The sequence below is a fragment of the Hydra vulgaris genome, chromosome 08 (assembly GCF_038396675.1).
Source record: "Hydra vulgaris chromosome 08, alternate assembly HydraT2T_AEP".
Lineage (NCBI taxonomy): Eukaryota > Metazoa > Cnidaria > Hydrozoa > Anthoathecata > Hydridae > Hydra > Hydra vulgaris.
Window position 1 is genome coordinate 46,980,001 of NC_088927.1, and position 13,320 is coordinate 46,993,320.

A 13,320-nucleotide genomic window follows, 5' to 3' on the forward strand; every position below is an offset into this window, starting at 1 on the left:
TGTTCAGGAAAAAAAAAACTAGACTAATAAGAATTTTAGGAGCACTTCCGAACAGTCACAGTAAAAGGATAGGACTTAATTGACGAGAAACACAAGAATGAATTTTAGCAGATGGCACTCAAGACACTAGCTCTTTAGAGCAGTGCCCATTATAGTGTTTATAGAAAAGAGAAAGTGAAGCAACATTACGACGATGTGACAATAGTTAAAGGTTGGCTGCAAGAGCAGGTCCAACTATGTTTACAATGTGTTTTAATTTCATTCTAAGATCTGCTCTAGATATTGCAACTGTATTCCATTCAAAGATGGTTTTGCGGTTTATAGAGATAAAGAATAGAATCCGAAGTAAGAAAGTGGCGAGCACGATAAAGAGATGTATTTACTAATTTTGTAATAGATTTGGTATATGGTTTCTAAAAATAATCAGAAGAGTTAATCTAAAAAGAGGAAGGGTAGATGACTTATCAAGTATGTTACTGTTCATAAATATAGGAAAATCAAGATTGTTGCAATAACAATTAGCAGAAAAAAATTGAGTTTTATCTGAATTAAAGTTCACCAGTCAATGAGAGCCCCATGATGTAGCTGAAATGAGATCTTTTTCAAGCTCAAATTTGCTCTCCAAGCAGAGAGTGTTGGCTTCTTATCAAGACAAGACTGAGTGGTAATATCATCAGCAAATAAGATTGTTTATGTAAATTAAAATAAGTATAGGGCCAAGCTTAGAACTTTGAGGAACCCCTGAAGTTACAGGAAATGAAGAAAAGTGCTTTTCATTGAGGACAATTTTTATAATATGATTGGTAAGGAAGGATTCAATTATCTTAAAGGTGTTACCTGATACACTGTAAGAAAAGAGCTTGAAGAGAAGACCAGCATGCCAAACTTTATCAAAGGCTTTAGGAATGGTAAGATAAAACTTATCAGTTATTACTGTTTTTTACTGTCAATTACTGTTAACAAATCAGCAAGAGTATGAGATGATCAAAATCCATATTGATGATTATAATGTAAGTTATAAGATTCAAGATGAAAGATTAAGTGTTTGTTAATTGAAGACTTAAAGACCTTGCTTATAATAGGAAGAAGACTAATGGGATGAAAGTAGGTATAACAAATGGAAAGTTGACTATTTGTGTTAGCAATTGAAAAAGCCAAAACTTATTACCTCAGAGTCACTGACACTGGAACCAAGCCATTCAGTGTGATGAATATTTAAGTCACCACCAACAATGATATTACCTGAAGGATAAAGTGAAAGGGTCAATTTAATCAGAAATAACATAGAAAAGAGTGCAGTCTTCAGATAAAGGAGAATGATATAGAACAAAGATGGTAGAGTGAAATGGTGCTAAACCAAAGTACAAATGGTGCTAAAAACAATTCAATATTTTATTTATTTTAATCTTTATTTAAATCTTTTGTCACCCAGCTTATCATTATTATTGTTATTATATATATATCAAATTATTAGCCCTTCATTAGAGATAACAAAGCATTTTTAAGGTGGAAGTGTTTTAATGTTATTTCTAGTTTTTTATAATATATTTTTACATTGATATCTCGTGATGTTAGAATAATAGGGTTCTATCTAAATTTTATAACGTTGAGAGAATTTAACATTTGATTTTTAATTATTTAACTATTTTACAGCTGTTATTTATATTAATAAAATATGTTTTTATGTTACTCATGTTATTAATCTTATGTTATTGATCTTTTGTTACTTATGTTATTAATTTTTTTATTGCTTATGTTATTAATCTTACTTATGTTAATAATCTTACATTATTAATTTTATAATTTTAAAAATTGCTTGTTTTCAAATTAATTGTTAATTTCAACTTTATTAAATAAGGTTAAAATTAACAATGAAAAAACAGAAACATAATTTTTTAAATATTATATAAATAATAACAATAAGATTAATATACTAAAATTACATAATTTAAACAATATTATAAATAAAAACAAAAAATAAAATTATTTTACCATAAAAATTGTTAGATAGAACCTTATAATTTTCATCTACCGATATGCTATTTTTATCTTATACCAATTTATATTACTAAATAAATAATAAATAATGTGTGTTATAAGCAATCTGTTTAACAAATTAGAGATTTTGATCTTTTATTTTGACCAATTTATCGAAATTTTAGTTTTAATTTTAAAAATTCAACAGTATAACAAATTTTGATAAGTTCTCTCAATATTACAAAAGGGAGATAGAACCCTATTATTTTAACGCCATGATCTGTCACTTGTTTTTAAAAGGTATAATTATATCACAATATAAATTGTTATTTGAGATATAGCTATTTTAATAACATGTTTAATTTTTAAGTATTCCTATAAAAATGATAATAAAAATAAAAATAATAGAGCACCCTTCTCTACTGTTGTGGTTGTAGTGTTGACTCTGAAGCCTTGGGAAGGTGAATTAAAAAAAAAAAATTAATAAATATTTGTTAAAACTAAGACTTTAGTTTTAAGAAAGGAATAATAAATAAATGAGTTGATTATTTTATAGTTAATGGTGTTAAATTTGCAAATAATGACAAATTCTTGTTTGCCTGTTGTTCAAAAGATTCAACATTATCGGTTTGCTCGTTAGAAGTGCATCCTCCTCGAGTTAAATCCATACTTCATGGTCATAAAGGTGCTGTCAATGGTAATTTTTTTAAATAAGTTTTTATGATGAATGGTTAAAATTATTTCAATACTGTCAAAACCGAGAACTGTTTTATTGTTGTTTTTAATTATTTAAGTTCTTTGTTTCTTTTTACTAAAGTTTAATCAGGACAAGTCAAATCAGTTTGTCTTCATATTAGGCTAAACAGTTGTGTCACAGCCATTATTTAAAATAATAATATTTATGATATATTATATATTTTGTAGTTATTTTTCATTATTTATAAAAAGTTTTATATTTATTAAAAGTAATATTTTTATTAAAAGATTTTGATTGGTCCAGTACTAATGATTTGCTTGTGTCAGCATCTGATGATTGCACAGCTCAGATCTGGAATGCCAGCAGTGGTCAAAATATTCGAACTATAAAAGATCATTTTGAAACACCTGTTAATTGTTGTCGTTTTATGCCTCTTAATAACAATCTTGTTGTTGTATCTTTTCATTATTAGTTTTGTTGTTTTCAAACTTTTATTGTGTAAAATTTTTAATATTATTCGAAAAATATCTTTAAATATGTGCATGTCTAAATATATGTATGTCTATATATAAGTATGTCTTGCAAAAGCGCTATTAGATGCACTCAAAATATAGAGAATTGCTGTTTTAGGTCGTTAAAAAAATCAGTTTAAGTAGAAAAAGTGCATTTAAAAGTTCTAGAGTGTATATATATATACATATATATATATATATATATATATATATATATATATATATATATATATATATATATATATATATATATATATATATATATATATATATATATATCCAACAAGGCTGCAAGCAGCCACTAATTAAAGTTGGAAGTTATTGAGAGAGAAAAGATGAAGATTGTAGAGCAAGATAACGATTGACAGACGACTTAAAAGATTGCAAATTATATGAGTCAGGAAAGCAAGATGAAGGAAGCGAATTCCAAAGAGCTGATGTTCGAGGAAAAAAACTAGACGAATAAGTGTTTTTCGAGCACTTGAGAACAGTCACAGAAAAAAGATGACAATTAATTGAATGACGAGTAACACGAGAATGAATTTTAGTAGATGGCACAAGAGACGCTAGCTCTTTAGAGCAGTGCTCATTATAGAAAAGAGAAAGAGAAGCAACATTATGACGATGTGATAATGGTTGGAGGTTGGCTGCAAGAGCAGGTCCAACTATGTTTACAATGCGTTTTTGCATCTTGTCTAAAAGAGAAATGGCATCATTAGAAGATCCGCCCCAGAGATGGCAACAGTATTCCATAAAAGGCCGGATTTGAGATTTATAGAGATAGAGAATAGAATCCGAAGTAAGAAATTGTAGAGCTCGATAAAGAGATGCAACTTTGGCAGATGCTAATTTTGCAACTGATTTGATGTATGGTTTCTAGAAAAGATTGGAAGTAAGAGTTAATCCTAGAAGATGAAGAGTAGGTGACTCATCGAGTACATCACCGTTCATAAATATAGGAAGATCTATATTATTGCGATAACGATTGGCTGAAAAAAATTGAGTTTTATCTGAATTAAAGTTCACCAGCCACTGTGAGCCCCATGCAAACAATGCCACCTTAGATGTGAGAATATCTGGAAGATCGTTAATGTAAATTAAAAAGAGTATACGGCCAGGGATAGAACCTTGAGGAACCCCTAAAGTTACAGAATAAGAAGAAGAGTGTTGTCCATCGAGGACAACTTTTATGCTACAATTGGAAAGGAAGGATTCAATAATCTTAAAGATGTTGCTGGATACACTATAAGAAGAAAGCTTATGGAGAAGACCAGCATGCCAAACTTTATCAAAAGCTTTTGAAATGTCAAGAGCAATGGCCTTAACCTCTCCACCTTCATCTAATTCACGATAAAACCTGTCAGTTATTACTGTTAGCAAATCAGCTGTAGAACGAGAAGATCGAAATCCATATTGATGGTCAGAAAGTAAGTTATTAGATTCAAGATGAGAAATTAAGTGTTTGTTAATTAAAGATTCAAAAACCTTGCTAATGATAGGAAGAAGACTTATGGGACGGTAGTTAGGTGAATCAGATCGCTCTCCAGAATTTTTGAAAATAGGGATAACAAATGCCGCTTTTCAGCTGGCTGGAAAACAAGACTCTGATAAGCACTTGTTGAATAGTTTTGAGAGTATAGATGACTGCTCCGGAGAACACTTCTGCAAAACAATAACAAGTATGTTGTCCGGGCCACAAGCTGTAGAAGAATCTAGGCAGGAAATCACTTTAGATACAGATGCTGGAGTGATATTAATGTCAAGCAATGGATCAACCTGTTTGTTGGCAATATCAGGTAGAACGCAACTAGTGGAATCAAGAGATGATATTGATGAAACGTTTTTAGCAAATAATTCAGCTTTGTCTTTAGGTGAGGTGACAAAGTCTGAACCATACAAGAGAGGTGGAATTATAGATTTGCCCTTATTATTGATGTTATTAAAGATTCTCCAGAAGTCACGAGAGCCTAATTTTCGAGATGAGATACGAGATTTCATGACCTGAGAATAGCGGGTTTTGGCGTTAGACAAAACCTTTTTACAATTGTTTCTAGCAGTAATAAACAGACGTCTGTTTTCTGGAGAATTGTTTTGCTGATAAATATGGAAGTAACGGTTTCGATTGGCAGTCGCAGCAGCACAGTGTGAAGAAAACCATGGAGGAGAGTGAGGCTTGACCTGGAATCGTCGAGAGAGAATAAAAGATTCCATGCCAGCCTGAATCCACAAAGTTATGTAAGAAGCACATTTGTCGATAGGAAGACGAAAGATTTTTACCCAAGGGCCATCACGAAGAAAATCACGGAAAGAATCCTAGTCAGCTTTACTGTAGTTGTAAGAGGTTCGATAATAGGGGGATTCAGGTGATGAAGAAGAATGAGATATTAGTTTTAGAGAGATCAGAGATCAGATTAGAGAGATCAGAGATCAGATTAGAGAGATCAGAGATATATTTACATTATGTATATATATATGTATATACGTATATATATATAGTTCTATAGATTGTTGCATTTGGGAGTACAGAAGGAAAAAAATGATTCCTACTCCAACAAATACGTCACTTTTAATTACTTTTGACTTTCGTCCAACACTTTTTGTCAACAAAATATGGATAAACTTTCTGACAACCAGTTATGGGTTATATATATACGTATATATATACGTATATATATATATATATATATATATATATATATATATATATATATATATATATATATATATATATATATATATATATATATATATATATATATATATATATATATATAGCCCTCAGAGATAGGGTCAACCTATGGAATTAGGGAAAAAGAACTGTTAGGGGTTGGCAAAAGAAATTTAAATGCTACTTAGTTTTTTTGAAAATATGTCTATGTTATGTCTATGGTTTTGCGCAAAAAAATCTGTTTTTAGGTTAGATATTAATATGCTAATAGTTTAGTGGCATAAACCGCTTTGTACTATTTACTATCGTAATTGCAGATATTTTGAGTTAGAAGTATTGTTGATAACAATACCAATTACAGTACTTGTACTTTATGTTATTTGAACTCTGCAAAGTATTTGATATGAAATAGTATGATTAATATACAGACGTGTTTAATCAAAGATTTGTCACACTAACTCTAACTTTTCTTTATGATGACAAAATTAATAACTTTAGGTGTATAATGTGTAGATATTAGGTGTAGATACTAAAATTGTGGGGTAATAATGTTTTGTAAAGTGACATTAAATGAAATATTCATTTAGTCAATGTTTTCCCATTAAGCACAAAGGCTTAATGGATAACATTGAATAAATAAATTTTTATTCAAGAGTGTTCAGTTGTTTTACTAAGTAATTGAATAAGTAAGTTTTTGTTTTACTAAGTAATTGAATAAGTAAGTGAATTTTTATTTTAAGTTGTTTGTATATATAAGTTATAAATGTTATACCTAATTTGTACATATTCAACTTATTCTTAACTGCTTTAAGACTGGTAATGAAAAAGGTCATGTTCAAGTTTTTAATACATCAACTGGTATGTATGCTAAAGATGGAGTTGTTAAAGGACATACTGCTATTAAATGTATGGCATTTGACCCTACTGGTACTTTACTGTGGACTGGTGATGAGAAGGTTGAAAACGATTTGCTTTTTTTTTTAGATTTAAAAAATGTTGTTTTTAAAATTTTGTGTCCTTTTGATAATATATATATATATATATATATATATATATATATATATATATATATATATATATATATATATATATATATTTATATATATATATATATATATATTACCAGCGAAACATATATATGTTTTGCCATCATTGAGTATATCAATAGATATACTTAATGGTTTCTGACTAAATTTTAAAGATTCGGAATAGTCAAGAGTCTAGGTAAAGTTTTAATTTTAATGCTTGCACATTAAAATTAAAACTTTACCTAGCTGAAGGTTATATTTGTTGCAGGTACCTAGCTTAAGGTTATATTTGTTGCAGGTAATCTGCGAACTAGACTGAGCAATGAAAGCCATTTAAATAATTTAAAAAATTATTTTTGTGTCAAACTAAAAATTTTTTTGCAAGATATGGAAAATGCAGTTTTGACATTGTTTATGGCATTAAACCGCATATTTGCACACAAATACCATATGGCGACTATTTGTACTTTTGATAGTTTATAAATGTTTTTATATGTATATGTTACTATTTTTAATGATTAAAAACAATAATTTAGGAGTTAGTCAACTACATTTAGCTATTTTCCAAACTTTCAGCACGCAGCGTGTGTATAAAATATGCAACTAAAAAATACAGATTTTTCTTTCACTAAAACTCTTATATTTTATATTTTTCTTCAGACGAAACACAAAACTTTTTTTTTACTATATTATGCTAATGGGTGATGCGGAAGTTATCGGACAAATCCTAATTTCATTATTTGAGCATAATAATTAGTTTTTGTGGTTTTATGCGTAGGCATAAACGTTCTATAAAATATAAACTTTATTATTTGAAACACAATTATTTAAAATGAGGTTAAATGCAGCTGAACGAGAATCTTTTCGAATGCAACTAAAAATGTTTTTTGTAAATAAACCTAATATAAAAAAAAAAAAATCGTAAATCATTTTGAAAAGGAAGGATTTGCTTGAAGTACAATATATGATAACCTAAAAAGACTTGAAACTGTTCAATCGTTTTCTGATAGAAAGCACCCTGGTCGTCCGACATCCTGGACTAGAGAAAAGAAAGCCGAATTAACGAGACTTGTCAACAATCGAAAAGGGGTCAGTCAGAGAAAAATAGGTAATAAATTCGGTGTTAATCAATCGACAATTGGTCGTCAGTTAAAAAAAATTAATATTAAATATAGAAAACGTGAAAAGACTCTAAAATACACTATAGAACAACAAATAAAGGCAAAGAAAAGAAGCAGGAAACTAGTTAACCAACTCTATAACACAAAATCGCTTCTAGTCATCGATGACGAAAAATACTTTTGTTTTGCAGGGGACAACATGCCTGGAAATTCTGGATACTACACAAACAACAAAAAGACATTTGGCACAGAAGGTTTACGAGGGAGATTGGCAAGCTTCAACAGAGCAAGTTTTGATTGATCGCATTAAACTAAAACTACAAGAAATTGATTTAAACTTTTTACAGTCGCATATGAAAGGCGTCAGAGCAAAATTGAGATCAATTGCAGATGGTGCTGTTTTTTCATATAAAAAATAATATATTTTTATTAAAAGATAAATGCTTTATTTAAAAAAATATAATAGTAGTTTGTTTTTTTATATATAAATAACTTATTGACGTTTTTATTTTGTCCGATAACTTCCGCATCACCCGATACGTCTTATTAACATATTAACATTCATTTCGCTAACATCTGTTGAAGTAGTAGGACAATATCAATCAAAATTCGTAATACTCTGTAGAACAATAACAATAAATATTCCCAATATTGCAAAAACCTCTTAAAAAATATATTCCTGGCTAACAAACTGATATCTAATAACAGTTAGTAATAATATAAATTTGGATCTTTTTTTTAACTTAGGGTGCTATTGTATCTTTCATGTTTAATATAGTTGAAGGAAAATTGGTAAGGGGGAAAAGGTATGTTGATTAGCAATTTTTATTTTCCTAATGTTATGATAAAATTTATGCTGCAGTAAATCAATTTTTTGAAGCTAAAATAAAGATTTCTTTTAGATTTGTGATACCGCAATGTGGTTTCATAACCTCAATTTGTGCTCGTACTTGGGTCAGTAGGGAGGCTCGTGCTCCATCTTTATTAGTTAACTGTTTAACAAATCGCTGCATGTTATTAAGGTAGTAACTTTTTAAAACTATTTTTTAGAACAGTTTAACCCAGTGGGCATTTGTTTTTAAAAATTACGTTATAAATGTTTTTTAAATGTCTTTTAAACGTCTTCTTAAGAGTCTTACGTAAAGAACATTTAAAAGACATTTAGATCATAACTTTTAAAAACAAATGCCTGTAGGGTAACTTCTTCTGCCAACATAAATCTAGAGTGTAAATAACTGTAATTTTTTTGTATTAGTTTTGATTGAGTATTTTATTGGTTATTTTTAGTTTCTCTTAATATTTTTTTTCTTTCTTAATATTTTTAGCATTTGTGATTCTACTGGGGAGATACAGCAAAAAGCTTGTTTTCCAATAAAACTAGAAAAAGAAAAAATTCGAAGTTCATTCTGCCCACTAATGTCTTTTCGCCAAGGAGCTTGCATAGGTTTGCAAATCTAATATGTTTGATATTTATAATGATTATAATATATTGATAATTTTAATAATTTATAATATTTATAATATAATAATTGTAATAGTTATAATTTATAATATTTATAATATATTTTAACATTGTAATGTAATGTAATTTAATATTTTATTAGCATTGCATTAAAACTCTTTTTACTAACCAAACCTCAAAAAAAAAGGTTTTAGGTCAGAATTCCCTAAATATTTTTATGGAATTTTTATTAGTGACTCTTCTACAGGATTCTGTATCCAAAATTTCAAAATTCAAAAGCCCTTTTCTAAAAAAAAATTGATTTAAAAAAAATTAATTTTTTTCAAAACAATTTGAAGTTTTTTCTATGGGGGAGTAAAAAAATCAACTTCTTTTAAAAAGACATTTTATTACATATTATCCTAACTCATACTCACTTGATATGCTATATGATATTTGTACCAGGTATGCGGAGTCCTAAAAGGACTCCGGCTATATATCCATACTTTTTTCAAATATGTAGTGTCCAGAAGCTCTAAACATGATTGTTGACTTATGATCTGCTATAAGAAAAAAGTTCATGAGATTTAATGACTTGAAACTTATTGTTTTTAAGCCCAGAGTCCTGGAGTCCCGGAGTCCTTGCCGCCATTATACCTAAGGACTCCGGGTTCAAAAAATGATTGTTTCTCTGACCTAAAAGTCTTAATTTTTTTCCTATTAGTAGTCCATAAACTTATCTATATTTTTAGAGCTCCTGGATACCAAAAACTAGGATAAAGTAATCTTTTTGTGACTTTCAAATCCCTGATTTGTACTATATATTTATACTATACTATATTATTTTGTTCTATATTATATTTGATATACTGCTCACTTGATGTTCAAGTTATAAAATACAACTGTTATAAATAACAAAGAATTTGTTTAGAATGTTAGCTAACAATTTTAAAATATTTGCAATTATCCAAAGTTTTAAATTTATGAATATAAATGAAAATATCTGATTTTTTCCAATCTATAAATTAGTACTGCTGAACAATTAAGCAGTTCTTTTGATTCTAAGAGAGCGCTTTAAACTTGTTTGTGAAACATTGAGTTGTTGGCTTATTGGCTTTATTTTCGAACGAGCTGATTCAGACACCTGTCGTTGTATAGTCCAAGAGAATGGTCAGTTAGTTCAATAAACTATTGCAAGTGAGATGAGATTAAATGTATTTTCCAGTTCACAGTAAATTTATTTCCTAGAAACTGATAAAATATTCTATAAGATAGATAATAATATTTTAGTATAATAGTAATATAGTAATACAAAGTCAATTCAATGTAAAATTTCTATAATAAACTGTACCTCTGAACAGTACTCCTGTGTTGCTTTGTAGGAACAACTAAAGTCAGCTATTAGTTGAAGATAATCAGAGTTAAGATAACCTCCGAAAATTTCTTGAACTGATTTCTCAAAATTTTTCATTGGACAGTCGTAAAAGCTCAATTAGTAGTAGCCATAGTGAAAATTGTATAAGAATAAGCCTACATGTATTCCTTTTATATGTTCCCCACTGGGAACTTCCTCTTCATGTTCTCCAATGGGAAATTCCTCTTCATCTAAGTGAGTCAACATAGTCTTTATATTTAGACATTTTTTATTATCTCTTTGTATTTTATAGGTTAATATATAATTTACAAATCCCATTACATCTGAAAGCTCCGAAAAAGGAATGACTTCAAGAACTAGTTTTGACTTGTTTTCCTTCTTTATTAGGCATACATTATTTATTAATTCAATTAACAACTTTAAAAAAATATTTTGCCATTATTAAAATTAAATAATTTTAATAATGACGGAAATTTTAAATTAATTAATAATTAATATTTACACCTTATCTTTCATTTCAAAACTTTGATAAACAGCTTCCCTGTATCTCTTATGTCATAGATACATTGATAAAAATGTTCTCATCAACCCACTAAAAAGTCTGCATTCTTCATACCAAGCAAAATCATACTTACGGCCATAAGACTAACATTTGTTAAAATGTTGTCTAAAAAAAAGTTAACATTTGTTAATGTTTTTTTAAAAACTCTAAGTTTAAGTAACATAAATTATTTTTAAATCACTATAATACTAATCATTTTCAAATCAGCTGCAAGAATGTATTTAAATCTTCTAGCTTTAGAAGATCTAATAAAATGGCTAAATTCTGTGTGTCGCCTCCAAGTTGTCACAATATGCAAGGACCACTGAATGGTTAATTCCATGGTATGTTCTGTGAGAACTTTGATTTTCACATCATTCTTTTCCTGGATCAAAGAGGTTATAAATTACCTTAAGTGACGCACCTCCTACAAAATATTAGTTTTAATTTTATTAAAATAATGTAATATTTTCTTCTTTTTTTTTATAAATCAATCCTAAAACATTAAATAACTTTAATTAGCAGTGCTTGTATTGAATGAATTTATTTCAGTGCATTGATGTTAAATTCCTCTCCCAATCGCACATAAGCAAACACATTCTATTCCAAACTTACCATTTCAACATTCCAAACTTACTTTTTTTTATTTTTTTTTCATATGTGAAAATCTGGATCTTGCCTTTGAACAAACGGTGCATGTTTCACAATTTCTTGAGCTTACACATCTAGATAATTGAATAGCTTGCCATCAAGTTTTAACTACATTTGGTATTTCTTTACTTTCTTTCAGTAAGTTTACATTTTGCATATTAGACATATGCCTAAATAAATTAAGTTTATTTTACCTACCTTTTTATTTTTAAGCTTCTAGATACAGTATCCTGAAGAATCACTGATAAAAGCTCCATAAAAAATATTTGGGAAACTATGAAATTTTTTTTAAATAGTCGTTTTATAAATTGTTTTTTTTTTTTTTTTATAAAAAAGGTCAGATGAATGTTGGCATTTTAAAAATTAAATAATCAAAATATGTTATTGACTAATCTAAATCTGCTGTAGTAGTTGTGTAGTAGACAGGTCATGGATAGTGGATGTGTAGTAGACAGGTTATGGATAGTGTTGGAATGTTTCTCTCAATACTAATTTTTCTTTTCAACTGATCATTATATCAGCACTATATTGTGGTGATAAAAATAAAAATACACATACAAGTAACATCTTGAAAGATAAATATCTAGTAAAGTCTATATTTTGGTGCAAAGAATATTAGGTCTTTTCTTTAAGATAACCTCGAGTTAAAGATTAAATTCGAGTTAAGATTAAGATTCGAGTTAAGATTAAACCTTAACCTCGAGTTAAGATTAAACCTTTTCTTTAGAATAACCTAATGTTAAAGACTAAATAACTTGTTATGTAATAAGTATTTTAAAATACACTTCTATGGAAATTTATTAACGTTTTTTTTGGTGGTTTTTCATGTCTGAGTGCATAGTTTATGATTTATAAGTTAAATCTAACAAATGTTTAGTTTTTTTAACATAACTCATCATCACTAGTTTATAATTTTAAAAAACACTGACATATGTCAGTGTTTCTTTAAATTTTTTTTAATGGTATGAAAACTTTAAATTCAAACTTTTAAATGACTTTGTTCTTGAACATAAAGTTTGCCATGTCAGAAAGCTTTCCAAGATGAAATTAACTTTATCAAAAACTTAACTTTGACTTTTACTTCGTTGGATAGTTATATGAACTTGATAAATCTCATTCAGACCTCATTTAGACAAAAACATATTAGATTTGTATAACATCTCACTTGACTTGAAAGTCAAGTGAGATGTAAGTTTTTTTTTAACACATTTTTTTGATATTGAAAGTTTTATTATGAATTAAATTTTTAATATACATCATAACATATAAAAAACAAAGTGGATACTATTAAGTTTCTTGAGTTAAGTTT

The 13,320-nt window shown here is 28.2% G+C and overlaps 1 protein-coding gene across 1 annotated transcript in view; it reads left to right on the forward strand.

Annotated features, from left to right (window-relative positions):
* Positions 1 to 13,320, forward strand: part of LOC105845602 (WD repeat-containing protein 13) — a 29,060-nt gene that overhangs the window by 8,184 nt on the left and 7,556 nt on the right. The window contains exons 7-12 of the mRNA XM_065803830.1: positions 2,534 to 2,674; positions 2,962 to 3,128; positions 6,667 to 6,810; positions 8,751 to 8,809; positions 8,906 to 9,025; positions 9,329 to 9,447. Of these exons, the coding sequence (XP_065659902.1) occupies positions 2,534 to 2,674; positions 2,962 to 3,128; positions 6,667 to 6,810; positions 8,751 to 8,809; positions 8,906 to 9,025; positions 9,329 to 9,447 (750 nt within the window). The remainder of the gene's footprint in view (positions 1 to 2,533; positions 2,675 to 2,961; positions 3,129 to 6,666; positions 6,811 to 8,750; positions 8,810 to 8,905; positions 9,026 to 9,328; positions 9,448 to 13,320) is intronic.